The sequence below is a fragment of the Sturnira hondurensis genome, unplaced genomic scaffold, assembly GCF_014824575.4.
Source record: "Sturnira hondurensis isolate 20B ecotype Veracruz unplaced genomic scaffold, ASM1482457v3 Scaffold0007797, whole genome shotgun sequence".
Classification (NCBI taxonomy): Eukaryota; Metazoa; Chordata; class Mammalia; order Chiroptera; family Phyllostomidae; genus Sturnira; species Sturnira hondurensis.
The window spans coordinates 809883-830190 of NW_028080428.1; the positions used below are offsets into that span (position 1 = coordinate 809883).

A 20308-nucleotide genomic window follows, 5' to 3' on the forward strand; every position below is an offset into this window, starting at 1 on the left:
AGAAGGAACTTGTAATGGAAAGTGGCCATTGTATCTCATTTATTATAATGTGCTCCTAGGCCAAGTGCATAGACAGCTAGGGCACCCAGGAGTAGAACTGTCACTTCCACCAGAAAGTGATCAGAGTCCAGCTCCGGGGCAACCTAGGCCTAACTAAAGTCAGAAGCTGACGTGTGCTCAGTCTCACTGAGAAGCTTGTGCTTCCAATCTTCTCCTGACCAATGAGCCTTCCTCCATTTATTCAGCAAGCTAGCCAAGGCACCTGCCCGTGTCATGGCCACAAACATGTCCATCTCTGACATGTTTCTGTGGATAAGTAGTTCCTTCTCAGAGCAGAACTTTTGATGAGTTGGGAATTTCTTATGTGCTGCAAAAGATTTGCATGTGCTTGTGGACTTGTCCTCATGACTTTGTAGTCATAGCACCATCTATCACAAAAGTTGTCCTTTTAGATGTGGCAGTGGCAAAAAGAGATGGATGACAGTGGCAAAAAGAGATATACATACCCCTTGCTACCCAGAAAGGTTGCTGCAGAGGTGTACTCATCTCCCGTGATTGTTCTGAGGGACAGGTGAGACTGGATTCTCAATTTTGACAGATTGGACCCGGGGTCAGGTGGCAGTGGAAACAGGTGCCTTGCCTGCTTGTTTTTTAACCGTCTGCTGTGGGAGGAAGATAGGACCTCTGCCTGTGAGCAGGAACAGCCCAACTGGGTTTGTGGAAAGAGCTCTTTTTATGGTTGGATTTTTAAAAATATTTTATTTATTTATTTTTAGAGGGGAAAGGGAAGGAGAAAGAGTGGGAAAGAAACATCAGCGTGTGGTTGCCTCTCACGTGTCCCCCACTGGGGAACTGGCCTGCAACCCAGGCATATGCCCTGACTGGGAATTGAACTGGTGACCCTTTGCTTCAAAGGCCTGTGCTCAACCCGCTGAGCTATACCAGCCAGGGCTTATGGTTGGATTTTTAATGGGTACTTCAGTGGAGCAGCCACATTGCAGCTTGGCTAGGTGGTGACAGTTCTGAGGCCAGAGTGGCACCTAAGAAGCGGCCTTAGGTGCTGCTGCTTCTCCTGCTGGAGCTCTGACCTCTGACCTTGGTGACTTCTGGGGCAGCAGACTTTGTCCTGGTGTTTTTTCTGGTATTTCCTCCTCCTCCAACTCCCTCTTTGTAACTGGAGTAGGACAGCAGTGTTTTTTCCATTTCCAGAAGAAGATGGAGTGGAAAGAGGCGCCTCCCAGTGTGGAGCTGGACTGGGAAGGCCATTATCCCAGCACACGGGCTGGGTCCGGTCTTCACAATGAATGTGGTTTAAGGAAGCCACACTGGGAAGGATGGGGGTAAAGGGCTGAATCTGTGCCCAGGTAGAAAGGCTGTTGCATAAACGCTGAGAGGGTTGTTTGTTGTTCTTTTTTTTTTTTTTTTTTTAAATCTGGTGCTTCTTTTTCACTTTGTGTTGGCAAGAACCCTAGGAGAAGACGGGAGATTCTGGGAGGAGGTGATTGTGTTGGGTGAGTCAACTGGGCTCCCCAGCTGCCATTTTTAGTTCCTTTGCTTTCCTGTGCCAGTTGGGAGGCGAGTGGGGTGGGGTGCTGCTGATTTGTGCAGCAGGACAGGAGGCTGGTGTGTATGGGTGACTTTTTTGGCCCTTTAAGGCCTTACACTCAGTACATTGATCCAAGGAAGAACCCTTTCAACAGAACTCTCTCAGTTGGCAAACAGTAAATAAGTGTTTCCTGCAAGTCTGCAAGCCATTACCTCTGTGAACGGCTGGGCAGCATTGTGTTGTCACAGCAGGACACAGTGGTTGACAGCAGGGCAGTGGAAGGACCAATGGAGGGAAGCAGAGAGAACTGCCTGGAGTGGGAGGGCCTGGTGGTGGCTGGGCAGCAAAAATGTGGAGGAGAGGGTCACCCCTCTGTGATGAAAAGAGGGTCTGAGCCTTATGGAAAGGGGCCAGGCAAGGGGGATATGGGGTGGTCCTTGCTGGTCCTGGGCTGTGCTCGTATCTGTGTCCGTCTCCAGTTCACTGTGGTCACCTTGGCCTTGAGCTTTGTGTCAGGAGGGAGCACCAAGGGCCTTATGCCCACCTGAGAAAGCTTGTTGAGTAGCACTGAAGCTCCATAGATGTCACCCGTCCTCCGGAGAAGGGATATTGTGGCCACTGCCCCTCGGTGTTGTCTGCAGAGCACACCAGTGAGGGTTATTGCTGCAAATCCCAAAGATGGTCCTGAAGACGCCTCGACGCACTTTCACATTTGTTCATTTGTACCCATTTATTTGTTCAGTACCTTGTGGAATACTTTTGCTCTGTGCTTATGCATTGTGTGGACATGAATGAAACAGACCAGGGTCGCTCCCTTTGTAGTGTGATCCAGTGTGAAGGGCAGACAGTACCTTTCAACTTGAAAGGGCAACACATATCTTGAAAGAGGAGAAAGGGGTCTCATGGCAAGATATTTTGATCTTCCTTCCTCTGCTCTTGTCTTAACTGCTGGGGTTGGGGGTGGAGTGGTAGGGCAACTTCAAGGGTCAAAAAGTTGTTCCACTTTGATTTTGTATTTTAACATGGGCCGGCCAGGTGCAGGCACTGTTAGGCATTGCGGGCACACGGAGGTGAGCAAGACACTGCCTCTGATTGCTCAGAGTTCATGGAAACAGTCCAATGCAATGAATGAGTACAGATAGGGTGGTGTGCGAGGCTGGAGCAGGGGGAGATCACTCTCAACTCAGAAGATGTCTGGATAATTCTTTGAACAAAAGGGATAAGAGGGTTTGCTTACCTGGATCACTTAACAGAAGGCACTATGTGATAGCTGGCACTTTGCTTTCAGCGTCTGTCTGTTGTAGCTCTTCACACCACCGTTCTGGTCCCTCTTCTACACAGCAGCCAGAGTGGTGGAGCAGGATGCCACCGCAGGTCTGACTTCAGAGGACACCCTTTACTGCCGCACCAGAAACAGCCAGACACTGCGCTGAAAACATGAATTAACTAGCAAAGAAAAGGAAGTTAGAGGGAGGCCAGGCACCTCAGCTGCACTGGTTAGTCTCCATCAGCTCCCCACAATCCTCGGTAAAACAAGCCAAACCTTCCTGCTGCAGGCTGCCTTCTGCCTCCCCCAGAGCTCCGGCTGCTGGCAGGCTGACTCTCCTGTGATATGGAGGAACTTGCTGGTCTCCATGGTTACAGTAACCCACTGGTACGGGAGGAGCTGAATGGAGTGTGAGGCTGGCAGTGTGAGCTTCCCCCAGCCCTTGGCACCATGTGGTACGGGTCTGTTGGCTGTTTCTTGAGCCTTTTCTGGAGGAAGAGGTTATGGAGCTGACAAGGGAGGGAAGAACAGGCACACCTCCTCCTCTGGGCGGCTCAGAGAGCGGAGGCCTGGCTGCCTTCTCGTTCACCTGCTCCTCTGGGCAGGAGTGGTTTTGTTTGCACAGGGTCTTTTCTACCATGTGACAACACAGCCATGAAAGAAATTTGACTTCTTGATTCTAGAAGGAATACCAGCTTTGCTACTCTGGTGCTTGTAGTCAAGATCTTAGAGATTATAGCTCTTTTGGGGGCTCAGAGAACCCCTTGAGATGAGAAACAAAGGCGCCTCCCTGAGAGTGAAGCAGCACTGCTGAGACCGCTCCGCACACCAGGCACTCTGGGCACCGCCGTGTGGATTTCCTCCTGCCATAGTCACACTAACCCTGAGACCTGGGTACAAGTCATGTCTTCATGTCCCAAGTGAGGAAACCGAGACTTAGAGAAGTCAAGTAACCTTGCCCAGTCAGCTGGTAAGGAGCAAAGGCAGGAATCCCACTGCAGACCGTCGGCTTCCAGAGCTTCTCCACTCCCAGTACACACCTCAAGCAGAGGTGCTACAAGAGAGTCTAGTGTGCGGTTGGTTCCCTCCTCTGAGTTTCTAGGAAGCGGGAACCAGATCTCTCTGAACGCTGCAAATGGCCCTGGCTCCAGAGGTAGGCATTCAACAAAGGTTTGCTGAAAGAACAGTAGTTGGGGAATGAGCTAGAGACCAGACCCCAGTGAGCAAATTCTCAAGGGTGAAGTGGTGCTGAAAGCTGCTGAGGCCCTGGTTGCTCAGTAGGATCCACCGTGTTTGAAGAGGAGCCCAGCATTTCAAGTGACTGTGACAGGAGGTGAGGGATGCTCATTGTATTGTGGCTTCAATGCACTGAGGGGAGTGAGCTGGAGGTGGCTCAGTTCTGATCTCATGCCAAGCCAGCTCTTGCCTGCTGTTCTTCCAAGGCGGGCCCTGGCTTCTGCTGTGGCTGCTTTGAGGCCCACAGGTAGCTCTCCTCATAGCTCAGGCTGCAGTGCTCGTCTCCTTGCCTTGGGAGGCTTGCAGCCCAGAGAGCTAAAGGGCAAAGACCCTGCAGTTGCTTTTGACTTTGTGCTTCAGTTGCAGGCTCTGCTGGTCTTCTGGGTCTGGGAGGCACCTATCTTGGCTGGCTGGAAGAAGCGAGTAGCCCTTTGTCAGCTTGACACAACTCCACCTCCTCTCTGCATTGGGGTATGCAGGAAAGGTGGGGGTCCTCCAGGGGGAGCCATCGTAGTTAATTTCAGGGATGTGGGGGTTGCGTCCAGCCTCTCTACTGGTCAGTGCTTACCACAGCTCTACAAGATCTCTCCCACCCAGAAAGCTCCGCTGGTTTATTGCCTCTTGGCAGTTGAGAGCAACAGTTACTTAGGATCAAAGGATGCAAGAAAGCTCTTGGATGCAGTGAAGAAGGAAGGGTTAAAAAAGTTGTGACTTGCCAGGGCCATGTGACTTTGTAGCTCAGTCATACCCCATCTCTCCCAGCCTCTCTTTGAGGTCAGTGCTTGGTACTTCCTCAGTATAGAAAACCCCTTACTGCCTCCTACAAATAGGATTGAGGAAACAGTCTTTCAATCCAAAGCCCTAGAGACCATAAAAATAAAGCCCTTTGATCCTGATCTGGTTTCTGAGTAAAGGGACAGGTGGTCCCACGCCAGCCTGAGCCCAAGGTCCAGAATAAACCCTGCCCTCTTCCACTGAGATCAAGGCCCACTTTGGGAAAGAGGGAGAGGAAGGTCACTACAGGCCCAGCTGGGTAAGCCATTAAAACTGCCCTCCACTCCTGGCTGGTGTGGCTCAGTGGATTGAGTGCTAACCTGTGAACCAAAGGGTTGCCAGTTCAATTCCCGGTTGGGGGACATGCCTGGGTTGCGGACCAGGTCTCCTAGGGGGGGCACTCGAGGGACAACCACACATTGTTGTTTCTCTCCCTCCCTTTTTCCTCCCCCCTTCTCTAAAAATAAACAAAATCTTTAAAAATAATTTAAATTTTTTTTAAAGATTTAAAAGAAAATTGCCCTCCGCCACTGACTTTCGCCAGACATTAGCATGCCTGTGGTTCCAAGCACCTCTCCAAGTCTCACGTCGTCTTTGTCCTTGCTCAGGTCTGGAGGAGGAGCCAGAGACTTCTCCTGGGGGAAGTAAGAACAGGTTAGGCATCAAGAAGGGTCGATGCCCTGGAGAGGGCACAGAAGCCCTGGGTCTGGTCCCAGCTCTGCGTGGGAGGCTGTGGAGCCTTGGGCAAGCCTTTACCTCTGGCTTCAGTTTCTTACCTGTAAAATGAGGGTCCTGCCTCCCCCATCAGCCTCTGGCGTGGAGAACACAAATGGTGTGTGCTGGTAGACGCCGGTATCAAAATGTCGCCCCACAGGTAAGGCAGACACTGAAGTAGCACATCTCCAGGTGGTGGGAGGACACAGGGGAGGCTTTGCCCTTCCCTGGTGGAAATTACAGCCTACCAGCATGGGATCTTTCAAGAGCGGCCTCCTGGGAAAGATCCTAGCCTGGAGTAGCGGAATGAATGGGGAGTAGGACGGGGAGCCAGAAGAAAGGCCAGGACCAGCACAGAGAGCACAGACAAGGTTGGCAGAGGCTTTGCTGGAGGAAGGGGTGAGAAATGGCTGCCCCCAGCCCCTCAGGGGGGTGGAGGGGGATGGACACTCAAGGTGGGCAGGAATCTAGGGATAGACTCCCAGAGTCAGAGATGGAAGGGACTTAGAGGGACATTTCGTTTGTTCTCCAGCCTTTGGGCAAAATTTAGGATTAAACATCTCATTCTCTATCAGTGACAAAGGTTCTTAATCTAGACACCTCTAAGGAGCTTTACTGAGTTCCCGAGCCCCCTGAAATTACGTCCAAAATCTTTTGTATGTACGTTAGATACACCTTTTTCTAAGGTTAAACACTGCTTTTTATGGAGTAGGGGGTCCACCTGCCACTGTTGGGTGTCTGGTTTCTGCCTGTGTCTCCGTCATCCTTGTTCTTGGTGGGCTATTTGCTGGTCTTGCCCCTCTATGGGTTGGCATGGCTGATTCCCATGCCCTCCTCCCTGCCCTGCCCCTGACTCGAGCCCTTACCCAGGTCCCACCTGCTGCAGGTGAGATAAGGACTTTACGACAGCCCTGGCTGGAGTGAGTCTGCGCACCCTCTCCCAGCTGTTACCCAGCAGAGCACCTTGGGGAGGGTGGGGCAGCCCACTTCCGGGGCCGGGGAGGAGGAGGGAGGAGGAAGTTGATCTAAACCAGCCTCTCTCTCTCTCTCTCTCTCAGCCTCCCTCCCTTCCTGTTCCCCTCCTGCCCCTTCCTCCCACCTTGCTCCTGGTGTAGTGTCCTGAACTGCCTGAATTTCCTGGCTCCTGAGGCCTGGACTGCAGGAAGCTGAGGGCTTTGTCCCCGTTGCTCTCCTTGCCAAGCCCCGTCTCTCTCTGCTACTGGTGGTTTCGGTTGCGACACAGTCCAGGTTCCCAGGCAGGAGCCGCTGGGCCTGGCTGCGTTGCTACTTTTCACTGAGGAGGTGGTGGAAGGTGTCGCCTGCTTCAGCTAAGTAAGGGTGGCTGGCGGGGCCATAGCCCCCGCCCTGGGCCCGGCTCTTCCCGGCCTCTGTACTTTGCCCTCACTGCCTGACGGGTTCTGCTGTGGCTCTGCTGAATGGGAGTCGGTGGCAGTCCTGGTCCCTTTCTCCAGCCGGGTATGTTTTCTTCTCTCTCTAGTTGTTTTTTGTTGTTGTTGTTCTGGGGTTGCCCTTTCTTCATTTTTCCCTCCCACCCCAACATAAGATCTTTAAAGAATTGCTAAATGGAGCCAGGCACTAGCACAGGGTAGTAAAATTCATGGGAAGGATGAAGAGGCCTTGGCTAGGACGGGAAGAGCAGCCACCAGCAGAGGAGTCTCCCCTCGGTTCAAATCAGCAGACTCACCCAGAGTGAGTCTGGAAGGGGGTGGCGACAGACAGAGGCCCAGGGAGGGCTCTCCGGGTTACAGTGAGGGGAGACTGGGATCTAGGCTAGTTGCCCAGGGCTGGTGGTGTACTGGTAAAGATACTTTCCTCCTTCCATTCCATAGTTCCCGGGCTTACTTTGCCCCTGGCCAGGAAGTGCCTGCTTGTCACCCCTCCCAGTCTGGCCCCTTCCCAGCCCTGTGGCAGCCTCAGAGTACTTGAAAGCAGAGCCCCAAAGCAGAGCTTTTCTAGGGGAGAACTGGTGATAGGAGCCTCCAGCGTTAGGGAAGGGGCCCTGCCTACCTGAGTCAGCGCCGGGCCTCTCAGGGTGGTGGCTGTCTTCCGGGCAAGCCTGGCAGCCACCTAGGCCGAGTTCTGAGATCCCAGGTTGAAGGGCTCACTGGATGTAAGGGTTTTTTCCTTTTATCCTTACACCCTAAGTTCTCTCTTCCTCTCTATTGAGGACCCCGAAGCTATTTAGGCCCGACTTCTGAACCAGGCCTGCTTAGTAACCTGTGTGGTCTGCCATTTGGTTCCAAATGTCGCCTCAAAGGGTTACCCCTTGTTCTTCCTGAAGGCTGCCTGAGAGCCATGGGGTCTACTTTCACCAGACTTTCTCAGACTGTTGGCCCTGCCAGGGGTGTGATGTCAGCCAAAGCTTTACGAATATCTGGTGTTCCATATCCTCCTGTAAGCACGGAGAATAGAGGCGGAGGGAAGAGCGTGGCCTCAGCCAGGTCCCATTTAGTTGGCCTGCAGGACAGCTAGGCCTCAGCCCCTTTCCTGTGTCGGTGAGGTCTGGGTCCAGGCTGGATGGGCCCAGTCAGAACCGGGAAGGGACCCTCCTACCTCTTGTCTGGCCTTCCCAAAAGCCTCCTCCCATGGGGCCTGGGCCCCAGAAGCATTTTCTACTGGAGATTTCTCTCCTCTCTGTGCTTCCTCTGCGTGGGTTGTCCTCACTCTGTCCCGCATCCCTGCTGCGGGAAACATCACAGCTGAGAAGGGGCCGAGGCGGGTGGAGAGCAGCTGTGTGCTGGAGTCCTGAGCGTGAGGCGGCTCGGTACTGCAAGAGGAGTGGGCAGCTCTGGGGGCAGGGGTCAGCGAGCACGCGCCAGTTCTCTGGGTCCTGGGCAAGCAGGGTCTTCACTGTTTTCCGGGCCTGGATGCCCCACTGCCCTGTCCAGTCCCCTCCCGTGACAACTGAGGGTGGTGGTGTAGGCCCGCAACAGGGGTCGGAGGACAAGGCAGCTAACGCTCAGGCCGGACCTCTCTGCAGTTGGGAGGGCCAGAGCACCTCTTGTTGGCCTCCTTCTGGGCTGCAGCCAGTTCAGGACGCGACTTGCCATGTTGTGCTATGTAAAATGTGCACTTTTTGCCCAAATTTTTGAGGGGAAATAGGATGTACACTGTACATGGGCATAATGGCTACATAGCATAGGTGTAATGATCCATGTGTAATGCTCACAAAAACATGGGTGCACATTGTGCACAGGAGCACACTATTCATGGCAAAACACGGTAAGTGGGCAAGTTTATTGACTAGACTTCTGGCTTGGCGGACAGTAGTCTTTGGGAACTAAAAATATAGCAGTAATGATTGCTCTTTACTGATTGTTGGATAAAGCATTATATGCGTATGCTCTCACCTGCGTAATACGAGGCAGGGAATATTTTGTCACCACTTCACAGAGAAGGAAGGTAACGCTGGTGGGGTCAGGGTCAAGGTGGGTGAGTTCTGCTGGACTCTGCGACTTCTGCAGGCAGCCGTCTCCTGGCACAGACGTGTGGGGCCACCCCACACCCTTCGTCTGTTGGATGTTTTTCTTCCCTTTTGTGACAGTCTCTTCTCTCTCTCAAGGATGGGGTTGATAATAAAATTAACACAGTTCGGTGAATGGCAGATTTAGGGTTCGAACCCTGGAAGTTGTCTAGGGCGTCGCTCCCCTCACACCCCTCTGATGGTGGTTCCTCACGGTCTGGCGTGCGGCTGAGCCTGGCAGGGCGTGCCCTGCCACACGGACCAGCCTGGGGCCAGGGACACTGAGAGGGGTGGGCAGAGCAGAGCGTGCAGCACACCGTGGCTTCCCAGCGTTTGGCTTCAGAGGGGCGGAGGGCCCGGGTTCTCAGGTAGATGCTGAGTCTCTATTCTACATCTTCAGGACTTGGAGGCTTGCCCAGTCCTACCCTCAGAAAAGAAGGGAGTGACCAGGCACCTAGGAAGTGAATTGGAGGTTGTCAAGGAAACTTCTCCGCCCTCTTCCTCTTGTGGGACTTGGGGCCAAACGAGGGCCCCTTCAGCAGTCAGGGTGGGTGGTGGGCAGTCCAGCCACGCCTGCAGGGAGAAAGGGCTGAGGAGGGGCTGGCCTTCAGGACCCCAGTGGATGGGACTCAGACTGAGCAGGTACCGGTGGGCCCTGGAAGTGTCCTCTCCGAGGGGTGTGAACCTTTAAGTTCCTTTTGGGGGGAAGAGAAAACAGGTATATGAAGATCTGCTGGTCTAGCAAATGCTACTGTTTGAGGACCAGGCAGGCTGAGGTGAGCTGAGGATTATCTGGAGACCAGAGGCCATGAGACTTCTGTGGGCTGGAGTGGATGGGCAGAGAGGCTTGGGGACTTCGACTTGCAGAAGAGGGGACGCTCCCTGAAGGGCCAAGGAGGGCCAAAGGGGCTCTGCGGGGACGTCAGGGTCTCCGCTTCCAGCGCTTGCTGTGCACGGGAGGCCTTTCCTCCCCGAAGGCTCGACCTCGAGGGCTGCCGGGTTCTGAGTCAGGCAGCTCGCCCTGGACCAGCTGGCAGAGCTGTGCGGAGGGAAGGGGGGCCCTCTGCAGACACGGTAAAGAAGGGAAAGCGCCTGTAGCCGATACTGCCTTGGTTTTATTGCTGGTTTTCTGCCTGGAGAGCATCCGGCTGGGGAAACGCGGGAGGAACCCTGGACAGTTCCTGGGTAGTAGCGAGTCATTCCTTTCCCCTGTGGTTTTCGTGGGCTTGCCTCACTGGTAGCCAGAGGGGCTGTGAAAGGGACGGCTTTGACTCACCCCTCATCGCCCTGCCCCTGCGGACTATCTCCCAGGGCAGTTGTGTGTGGCTCCGGGGTGAGGCTCTGGTGGCAGCTTTGTCCCAGTATGCTCCAGTGACGGCCTCTTGGCATTCTTCAAGAGATGAAGCGGGGCTCTATACCGAACCCAGACCAGGCTCTTCACAGTTTTACTGAGATGCAGTTCCCACACCAAACAGTTTACTCACTGGAAGTGCACGATTAAGTGCCTTTTAGTAAATGCACAGAGCTGTGTGTCCATCACCACAACACCCTCCTCCCTCCCCTGCCCTCCGTAGCTCTCGACGAATCTTCTGTTTCCATGGATTTGCCTGTTTTGGACATTTCATAGAAATGGGACCGTACAATATATGGGCCATTGTGACCAGCTTCCTTCACTTAGCATCCCGCTTCCAAAGTCCATCCGTGTTTTCACTTGGGTCAGAAAATTGTCAGTGGTCGTTCCCCAGTTTGTCTGCCTGTCCACCAATCAATGGACGTTTGTGTCACTTCCATTTCTGCCTATCACGAGTGTGGGATATTGTGAACAGACATGTATGTACAAGTTCTCGTACATCTCCATTTGTCTTGGGCATGTGCCTAGGAGTGGAATTGCTGAGTCACGTGGTGATGCTGTGGTGGGTTAGCCCTTTGAGGGATGTGCAAGTTAGTACGTTCTCATCTGGACCGCACCTTTCTGTGATATGTCTGTGTGCCTGCTTGGTGCCGTTGTTGTTGCTTCTGCTTCGCCACCCCCTTGGCCGAGCGATGGACGTGTAAGAAGGGCAGGCTGCTGCCTCGCTCAGACCCTGTCATTCCGTGCCTTCACTGCCCAGGAATGCACCGAGCACCTACCGTAATCTAGTCTGTCTGGTTTCTGGGATGTAACAGTGAGTAAATGATATGTGCCCGTCTCCTCGAGCTTCCATTCCATCAGGACAGAGCAGATCAGTGCACAGGGAGAAGTAAGAAAGACGAACGCAGTGTTGGGTGGCACGGAGCACAGTGAAGTAACTCCGATGGTGCAGCTGCTGCCTTTAAGAGGCAGCCCGCTCACAGTGAGAACAGCGACAGTGTGGGTGCGGGGAACTGGACGGGCGGCGCGCTTACGGATGTGCACGTTCCACCCTGCAGCCCGCCCTGGGGCACCTCGACTCCAAGCCCAGCAGTAAATCCAACATGCTGCGGGGCCGCAACTCGGCCACCTCTGCTGACGAGCAGCCCCACATTGGCAACTATCGGCTCCTCAAGACCATTGGCAAGGGTAACTTCGCCAAGGTGAAGCTGGCTCGGCACATCCTGACGGGGAAGGAGGTAAGCTCTGGGGTGGGGAACGTGGCAGTGCCTTCCAGCTCTTGGCACCCTTGCAGGTCGTGGCTGCCACCACAGGCAACTTCTTATTCAGCGGACAGAGATGTGGTCTCAACACACAGGAGTGCTGAGGGGGGTGGGACCAAAAGGAGGTGGAAATGGGGAGGCGGGGGTAGATCCGAGTCCGGGGTTTAGCTTGGTCAAAGAGGTAATCTTGGGCCTTTTTCTCACGTTCAGGTAGCTGTGAAGATCATTGACAAGACTCAGCTGAACTCTTCCAGCCTCCAGAAGGTGAGCACACGGCACCTTCGTGTCTGACCCTCCCTGCAGGGGCCGGTAATCTACTGACCCCATTTGCTGCTTCTCTTGAATCCCTAGTTGAAACACTCTGGTCGTGTCACTGTCCCCACCATCCCTTTCCACAACTTTGCAACCTTTTGGGCTTCGGCTGGATCCTCTTTTGACTTTGCCTCTTGGGCGTCACTGGCTCTTTAGAAGGCCCTCTGCCCCTTCCCAGCCACTGTGGCCTACCTATCTGACCTACTTCCTGCATCTTGTTATCTTCTGGCCTGTGGCCAGCACTATGCAAAAACACGTTTGTGGCCATTACTAGAAACACATTCCAAGATCTGGAATGATGGAAGGTGGGTCAATCTGGAATTACAGGACTAAGAGGCAGGAAGCTGCCACTGGACTCTGTGTCGGCTGTGTTTTGGAGGATGAGTATTGAAGACTGGGGTTTTTCACACTTATGGCCGTGAGTGTAGACTAAGGGACTCCCAGTTTGCCTTCTCACTTCTGGGCTCCTCCTGGCTGAAAGTCAGAGTTATTTGCATATAGTCTTGGTTAGATGAGGTTGAACTCCTTCCTTCTAGGACTTGCAGTTTGAAACCAAGGTCTCACTTAGCCGATTGGGGAGACTCTCCAGGTGGGAATGCATACCCCCTCTGTTCAAGGAGCTATGAAAAGCTGGAGACAGAGAAGGAGACTTTTCTCTGCCGAAAGGGACAACTTGCCAGGGACCAGTTACAGAACTGGAAACTCTGTGCCCTCCCCTCCCATCCCGGGCTCTGGCAGTCAGGAGAGGGAGGAAATCACCCAGCCGGCTCCCAAAAAGCTGACCCTGATTCCAGTTTCTGACCTGGGTTAACCTAGTCCTTTTCGTGTTGTGGCAGATTGAATTCTCCTTTTCTTGAGCACATTGTATTCAGTTAGGAGCGGGCATAAGCTCTTGCTAACAGTCACCTACAGCGACGTTGGGAAGCTTGGGACTAGGAGTCAGGGGCTGTTGCTGAGAAAGACACTCACAATTAAGAGCGTGTGGGTTGAGCTGTCCTGATATGCTGACAGCCAAAACCAGTGTTTCCTGTTTTTTGGTTACCCGTGGGATCCCCTGAAGATTCTTTGGTTCAGAGGAACCATGGCTGTCATCAACAGTGCTTCCCTGCTTAGAGCTTTCCAGAAGGAAGGCAAGAGGGCTACTCTGGACGTGTTGGCTTAGACCCCACAGAGCAGAAGCCAGCATGGTGAGGGCCATTTGCTCCTTGGAGCAGTCCAGCCTGCCATCCCTGTGATTGCCAGAGTCAGCCAGGCCGTCTTGTTTCCCACCTTTTTTTCTCCCTGCCTCTTCCTGACCCGACCAGAAAGGACCAGTGTCAGACAAATGTAGCCATTTTCACGACCTTTTAACACCTTCTGTTACTGATGCCAGTCTGATTCTGGCCAGACGACTCTGAATTCTGTCCTGGCAGTGATCCCTAAAGGATGGACACTGAAGAAGCCAGCCCCCTTAGGGTGCTAGACAAGCCCAGAAGACTCCTCACTCTCCTAGGAGAATGCCCTCCAGGCCAGTTGGGCACCCTGAGGGCCAGAACCCCCCTGAGGTGGGGTCCTGGCTTTTTTGCTTCATCATGCAAGAGAACTGCGGTCTAAGGAAGAAAGTGAGAGAAACCTTGGCTCTAACAAGAAAAGGGAACCTTGCCCTGGCTGGCATAGCTCAGTGGATTGAGTGCGGGCCTTCGAACCACACGATCGCGGTTCGATTCCCATTCAGGGCACATGCCTGGGTTGCAGGCCAGTTCCCAGCAGGGGACTCACAAGAGGCAACCATACATTGTTATTTCTCTCCTTCTCTCCTTCCCTTCCCCTCTAAAAATAAATAAATGAAATTTTAAATCGAAAAAAGAAAAGAAAAGGGAACCTTGACCAGTGGGGCTTAGTTGGTTGGGCGTCATCCCACAAAACAGAAGGTTGCCATTTTGATTCCCAGTCAGGGCACTTGTCTGTGTTGTGGGTTCAGTCCCCATTCAGGCAAGTACAACAGGCAACCAACTGATCAATGTTGCTCTTGCACATTGATGTTTCTCTCCCTCTTTTTCTCCCTCTCTTCCCCTCTCTCTAAAAATAAATAAAATTCTAGAAAGAAAGAAAACGGAGCCAAAGTCAGAATCAAGTTCCTGAAGATTGGAAAGCCTGTATTGTCTTCTCCTTCCCAGCTCACAAAAGTGTGGGATTTCATTAAAGAAAAAAAAATGTGTCCACTGTATTTTATAAACTATACTCCAGACCCCCCCCCCCACACACACACACACACACAAGAAAACTAGTTTTGCTCTTTGTACAAGTGGTGAGGCCTGGAAGCTACAGAAACCCCACCTCCAGTTCTCTGGCCCCTCAGAGGGGGTAGAGTTCATTTGTGCCATTTTTCTTTATGGAGATGAATGGTTTGGAGTCCCTGATTGCATTGCACAAAGAGTGTGTGGAGGTGGATTTGATTAAAATTGGCATCAGCTATATATAGGAGTGGCTTCTTCTGTCCCCACCCCAGGGCCCTAGGAGAGAAAGGCCCGCCCACCAGGGCAGAGCCCTCGGACTTCTGTAAATCAGAAGGTGAGGCTTCCCCTTCAACACTCCCCCATCGCTCACACCGACCCAGCTGGAATCACTTGTTACTGAACTTTTAGTTCTGAATATTCATGTATATGGGCTCACAGTCCCTCTTTCAGAGGCACCCAGCGAAAATCCGTCTGCTGTGTGGGGGCAGTAGACTGCAGCGGCCGGGTCACCCAGGTGCCGAACCTCAGGGCGCAAGCCGTGGAGTCCAGCTTTCCTCCTCCTGATCCTCCCTGCTCTCCTCCCCTCACCTACTGTGCAGCCATCGGGGCGGGCATGGACGCTGCAGACAACTGCCCTGTTTCTTTTCCTTGCACATTTTCTTTTTTTGGAAAAAGAATCCCAGTGGTGACTCTGTTGGCGGAGACCCGAGGAGAGCAAGCCGAGCAAGCATGACCCCCTGATATTTTATTTTTCAGCTGTTCCGGGAAGTGAGAATAATGAAGGTTTTGAATCATCCCAACATAGGTGAGAACCAATTGTCATTCCGTTCTTTCCCCCAGCATCAGGGCTCCGCTCCCCAACCTGTAGCCCTTCTCCCGTAGGCCCTTGCCTTCTGGAGGCTGCAGTCCTCGAGGATGTCCCTGGGGAAGCCCAGCTCAGAGTCCAACTCTGCCTCTGGCACATGGGGCTGTCCTTAGGAGGACACTCCGGCTACTCTGAGAGGATCTTGGCCTTGGGAATGTGGCGTGTGACAGGGGGACTTGCATCCCTAGGATGCCCCGGTCCATGTTGGGGCTCAGTGTGTGGCCCTTCCTACTTTTTCCACTCTTCTCTTGTAGTTAAGTTATTTGAAGTGATCGAGACTGAAAAGACACTCTACCTTGTCATGGAGTACGCCAGTGGAGGTAGGTATGCAAATGCCTCTTCCTGCAGTGCACCCACCACCCAGCCCCAGCCAGCTCTGACCTGGGCCTGGGCCCATGTCTTGCAGGAGAGGTGTTCGATTACCTCGTGGCTCACGGCAGGATGAAAGAAAAAGAGGCTCGAGCCAAATTCCGCCAGGTGGGTGCGGCTCCCTCCCTAGAGCAGGGGCCCGACCTGGGTCTTTGGGGTCTAGCACTCAGGGAGGGGCCGCCTATGTGTAAGTGACCTTTTAAGGGTCACTTGGGCTTTGTTGTCTATGTGGCAGCTTAGAACAAGGTCCCCGGGTCGCAGCTCTGCCAGCCCCTGTGGCCTGTGCCAGGTGGCTCTGGACTGACCCGCCGTCCTTCCTTTCAGATAGTGTCCGCTGTGCAGTACTGCCACCAGAAGTTTATTGTCCACAGGGACTTAAAGGTAAGGCATGCTCTTCCCCCCCGCGCCTTTCAGCCAGGGCCAGGGTGTTCCCCTCTGTTTGCCATGACGACAGAACCATCAGGCAGAGCGGTCAAGAGACAGCAGCCTTTAATACTTTGTGGCTGATGAGGAAGCCCGTAAGGCTACTTCTGGTGGAGGCCTTACAACTGGGCCTAGGCTCCCATTCCAGCCAGTGGGCCAAGGCTCCCTGCCATTTCCCCTCAGCCACCGCCCTCCAGCACTAGCAGGTGCGGCAGGAGTGCTTGGGCTTTGCTGGCCCCTTGGGCAGCCTGGCAGAGGACGAGGGAAGGATGTCAACTATTCTCATACCTGCAGCACAGCCGCTTTGCAGACGTGTGTGTGTGCATGCACGCTGAGGTGTCAGAGTGTGTGACAGCATGTGGGTCTCCTGACCCCCGAGTCCTCACAGACGTGACTGTGATTAACCTGGGCCTGAGTAGCTTCCGCAGCTCAGTGCACTTCTGAGCCTTCAGATCCCAGTGCTCACGTGGTTGCCTATGACGCTGCTGCTCTCCTACAGCCCAGCCTGTTCACACTGACTGGAAGGCCTGCCCTGGAGTTGGTGGAGGAAGTTCTGAGATGGGAGATGACTTCCTCTTTGTTTTCCCATTCCCTTCCGCTTCTTTCCAGCCAGTGCCTTAGTGTGGCCCACTTGGTTCCCTGACCTCTCCATCTTACCTCCCAGGCAGAAAACCTGCTCTTGGACGCTGATATGAACATCAAGATTGCAGACTTTGGCTTCAGCAACGAGTTCACCTTTGGGAACAAGCTGGACACCTTCTGTGGCAGTCCCCCTTATGCTGCCCCAGAGCTTTTCCAGGGCAAAAAGTATGATGGGCCCGAGGTGGACGTGTGGAGCCTGGGAGTCATCCTGTACACACTGGTCAGCGGATCCCTGCCTTTTGATGGACAGAACCTCAAGGTGGAGTGAAGCACAGTCTGAGATCATTTTTATTACTTCTCCTTTCCTCTCTCAGCATCCGGTCTTACCCCTGGCCTCTCACCTTTGCCATTTTTCTACATTTCTCCCACGCTAGAGCTTCAGAGAAAGGCTTGCAAAAGGTAGCAGTTGAAGGTCTTCTGCACCCAGTGTAATAAGCTTGGTTCTTTTCTTGGGGGCTGGGATCAGTTGCGTGTCCATTCACCCGACACCCTCGGGCCAGTCGGGCCAAAGGACTTGGGGTCTTGGACTTCACCGCCTCTCTGGGGAGAGGCCGTATCCCTGGCTCTCTGCCTCCTACCATATTGCATTTAAATCTGCCGGCCAGTCTTAAGCTCTCAGGAGCCTGACTGTTAGGGTTCTTCCCTTGGCCTTGGGGTGATTTCAGTTTTCTCCTGCAGGAGCTACGGGAGCGGGTGCTGCGGGGAAAATACCGTATTCCGTTCTACATGTCCACGGACTGTGAAAACCTGCTTAAGAAGTTTCTCATTCTCAACCCCAGCAAGAGAGGCACTTTAGAGGTGAGAGTCGAGAGCCCAGCTGACCAGTAGGTCCTGGGTTCCCAAGGAAACCTTCAAGCTGAGTGTCCTTCCTCTTTGCCCTTCCCCTTCACTTTGCTCCCCAGCAAATCATGAAAGATCGATGGATGAATGTGGGTTATGAAGATGACGAATTAAAGCCTTATGTGGAGCCACTCCCTGACTACAAGGACCCACGGCGGACAGGTGAGGCTGGGCTGCGCTGGGCTGCGCTGGGCTGCGCTGGGCTGTGAGGTTGAGCCTGCCTAGAACTCGGGGCCAGCCTTAACTATATGTTCCCATGATGCAGAGTTGATGGTGTCCATGGGTTACACACGAGAAGAGATCCAGGACTCACTCGTGGGCCAGAGGTACAATGAGGTGATGGCCACCTATCTGCTCCTCGGCTACAAGAGCTCGGAGGTGTGTGCCCCGCTCCATTCCCTGGTCTGCAGCCCTGTGACAGTGGCACCCCATGCCTTTGTCCCCTGCTGAGTGCAGAAGCTCACCTCTGAGTAGGTGTGCTGCCTCTGCTGGTGAACTTGAAGCTCTAGTGGCCACAGTCCCCTGGTCTTTGCTTTCACTGATCTCCCTGGGGAGTAAATAGGGAAGCTGGTGGGGTCTGGGCCTGGGCCTCCATGTGGGTGAGTAGACCTGGCTCGGTCTCTGTGGTTTGGTGGGGTCCGTTCTGTGTTGGTCTAGAAACTTGGTTTCCATATTGATCTGTTTTTAGAAGTATACATCTCTGGGTCTGTGGGTACATGGATCCCTGTGTTTTTCTTTAGAGTCTCAAATCTGTGTTGTTTATGTCTGGGTGTGTGTAGCTGTGCGCATGTATGTCCATCTCATCTGTGCATCTGGAGGCTTCATGAGTGTTCTTGTCTGTCTGGGTCGCCACACCCCTTGTCCGAGTCCACGGGTGCTGTGGGATCGAGGTCTTAGTCAAGTCACCACCTGTGTGTCCCCACGTGCACTCAGGAGCTCTCCACTCTGCTCTCCTGGGGAGGTGTTAGGCTTGCCGTCTTGGCTCTTGCCTTAGCCTACTCAAGAGGCACACAGGAGGCCTCCGCATCTGGAGGTGTGTTCCTGTGGGCGTTGTGTCCCTCCCTGAGTGGGGTGTTTGTGAGAGGTGGCGTGTCGCTGTCTGTCGGTGTCAGGGCTCATGCGTTTGCACAGGTGTTCATCTGCACATTGGTCCTGCAGGGTCTGGTCGTATGAGCCCGGGTTGGATATGTGGCAGGCAGGGTGGTCGTCAGATGGGCATCTCTGCCTGACCTCCGCCCTCCCCTTTCTGTTCTGGCAGCTGGAGGGCGATGCCGTCACCTTGAAGCCCCGGCCTTCAGCTGACATGACCAACAGCAGCGCTCCCTCCCCCTCTCACAAGGTACAGCGCAGCGTCTCCGCCAACCCCAAGCAGCGGCGCTTCAGCGACCAGGGTGAGTGCTTTCGGGAGTTGCAGGTGGTCACACGTTCTTGGGGCTTTGGATGACACAGCTGAGTTTTGCTCCCTGTTCAGCCACTTAGCGGGAGCATGGCCTTGGGCAGGTCCCTTCCCTCCGCCTGTGTGAAGTAGGGTTTGCTGGATTGCGGGCAAGACTGTGGGAGAACACCGTGTGTGGGGTGGCACTCCGTGCCCCCTGTCCTTACCCATTCCCACTGTCCCTCTGCCCCAGTAGCTGGTCCTGCCATTCCCACCTCAAATTCCTACTCCAAGAAGACTCAGAGTAACAATGCGGAAAATAAGCGGCCTGAGGAGGACCGGGAGTCAGGGCGGAAGGCCAGCAGCACAGCCAAAGTGCCTGCCAGCCCCCTGCCTGGCCTAGAGAGGAAGAAGACCACCCCCACCCCCTCCACGGTGAGCCACGCCAGCCCCCAGCGCCTTCTCTTGCCCCTCCTGCAGCGGGCTGCCCACCTGGCACTGCTTTTGCACACCGTGCAAGCTTGGCCCCCAAGTAAAAGCAAAACCCTTTCCCAACCCTGCCCACTCGTGATGGGAGGCGGAGGGGAAGCGGGTGCTGTGACCCTGCCCAGAGCACACTCTCACTTTCTGGACACAACCTTGTTCTTTATTTCCCACAGAACAGCGTCCTCTCCACCAGCACAAATCGAAGCAGGAATTCCCCCCTTTTGGAGAGGACCAGCCTTGGCCAAGCTTCCATCCAGAATGGCAAGGACAGGTGAGCAGGCCTGGGCCCTGCCTGCCACGCTCCCCAGAGCCACTTTTCATGGTGGTGACATCTATCGGTGGGACCACTCCCTTCCCCTGCTCCCTCTCCCTGGAGTTCCGTCCTGGCTCTGTCCAGTCCAGCTTCCCACCACCAGACCTCCTCCTCACCTTCCTCTCCGCCCCGACTCCCATCCCCCTTCCCTTGTGCTCCTGTCACCTCCTTGCGGCGTACCAAGTGTGACTCCCTGGTCGTCTCCTCTGCCTTCTCGCTTCTTGATGGCAGCCACACTCCTCTAGGCATCCATGCTGAGGCTTTGTCCCGGGGCCCCAGGCTCAGGGCCAGGTAGACTGAGCTGCCCACACGAGGGGTGTGCGCACCGAGGGTGGCTCCAGCTGTGCCCACGCAGCAGAGCTCCCCGTCCTTGACCATTGGCATCTCTTGTCGTATTGCGTTCCCGACTCTGCCTCTTCTGAGCTTAATGAACACTCCCCTTAGCAACACCCTGCTCTTTCTGGCAAGGAAACATCCTTGTTCTTAGAATTCCCAGGAGACCAGTGCAGCCTGGAGCCAGTTGCCTCCTGCGGGCTTTCCCGCACTTTTGGGTTCCTCCCCCAGGCTCTGGCTCACCTCGCTTTCCTCACCCTGCCCTCTGCCTCCCAGCTCTGCCTTCCCAGCTCTGCCTTCCCAGCTCTGCCTCCCAGCTCTGCCTTCCCAGCTCTGCCTTCCTCAGCTCTGCCTGGTGTCCTGGCTGCTGCTGCTCCCTGGGGCTGACCTGCATCCTGCCAAGCTCTCAGCTCTGGTCCTTCCCGCCCCACCCTTGCTTCCTAACCCAAGCCTCCTGCCCCCACCCACCCCTAACCCAGGCCTCTCCGCTGCTTTTGTCT

At 54.3% G+C, this 20308-nt stretch overlaps 1 protein-coding gene across 9 annotated transcripts in view; it reads left to right on the top strand.

Annotated features, from left to right (window-relative positions):
* Positions 1-20308, top strand: part of MARK2 (microtubule affinity regulating kinase 2) — a 56031-nt gene that overhangs the window by 28921 nt on the left and 6802 nt on the right. For 4 of the 9 annotated variants that reach the window (XM_037053001.1, XM_037052999.1, XM_037053002.1 and 1 more), the window contains 13 exons: positions 11431-11610; positions 11845-11898; positions 14919-14967; positions 15282-15347; positions 15434-15504; positions 15721-15777; positions 16484-16720; positions 17140-17259; positions 17364-17463; positions 17567-17679; positions 18560-18692; positions 18930-19111; positions 19336-19433. In XM_037053001.1, the coding sequence (XP_036908896.1) occupies positions 11431-11610; positions 11845-11898; positions 14919-14967; positions 15282-15347; positions 15434-15504; positions 15721-15777; positions 16484-16720; positions 17140-17259; positions 17364-17463; positions 17567-17679; positions 18560-18692; positions 18930-19111; positions 19336-19433 (1460 nt within the window). Of the gene's footprint in view, positions 1-6612; positions 7014-11430; positions 11611-11844; positions 11899-14918; positions 14968-15281; positions 15348-15433; positions 15505-15720; positions 15778-16483; positions 16721-17139; positions 17260-17363; positions 17464-17566; positions 17680-18559; positions 18693-18929; positions 19112-19335; positions 19434-20308 lie in introns of those variants that run through there. The other 5 variants (XM_037053000.1, XM_037053003.1, XM_037053006.1 and 2 more) reach the window with 2 other exon arrangements.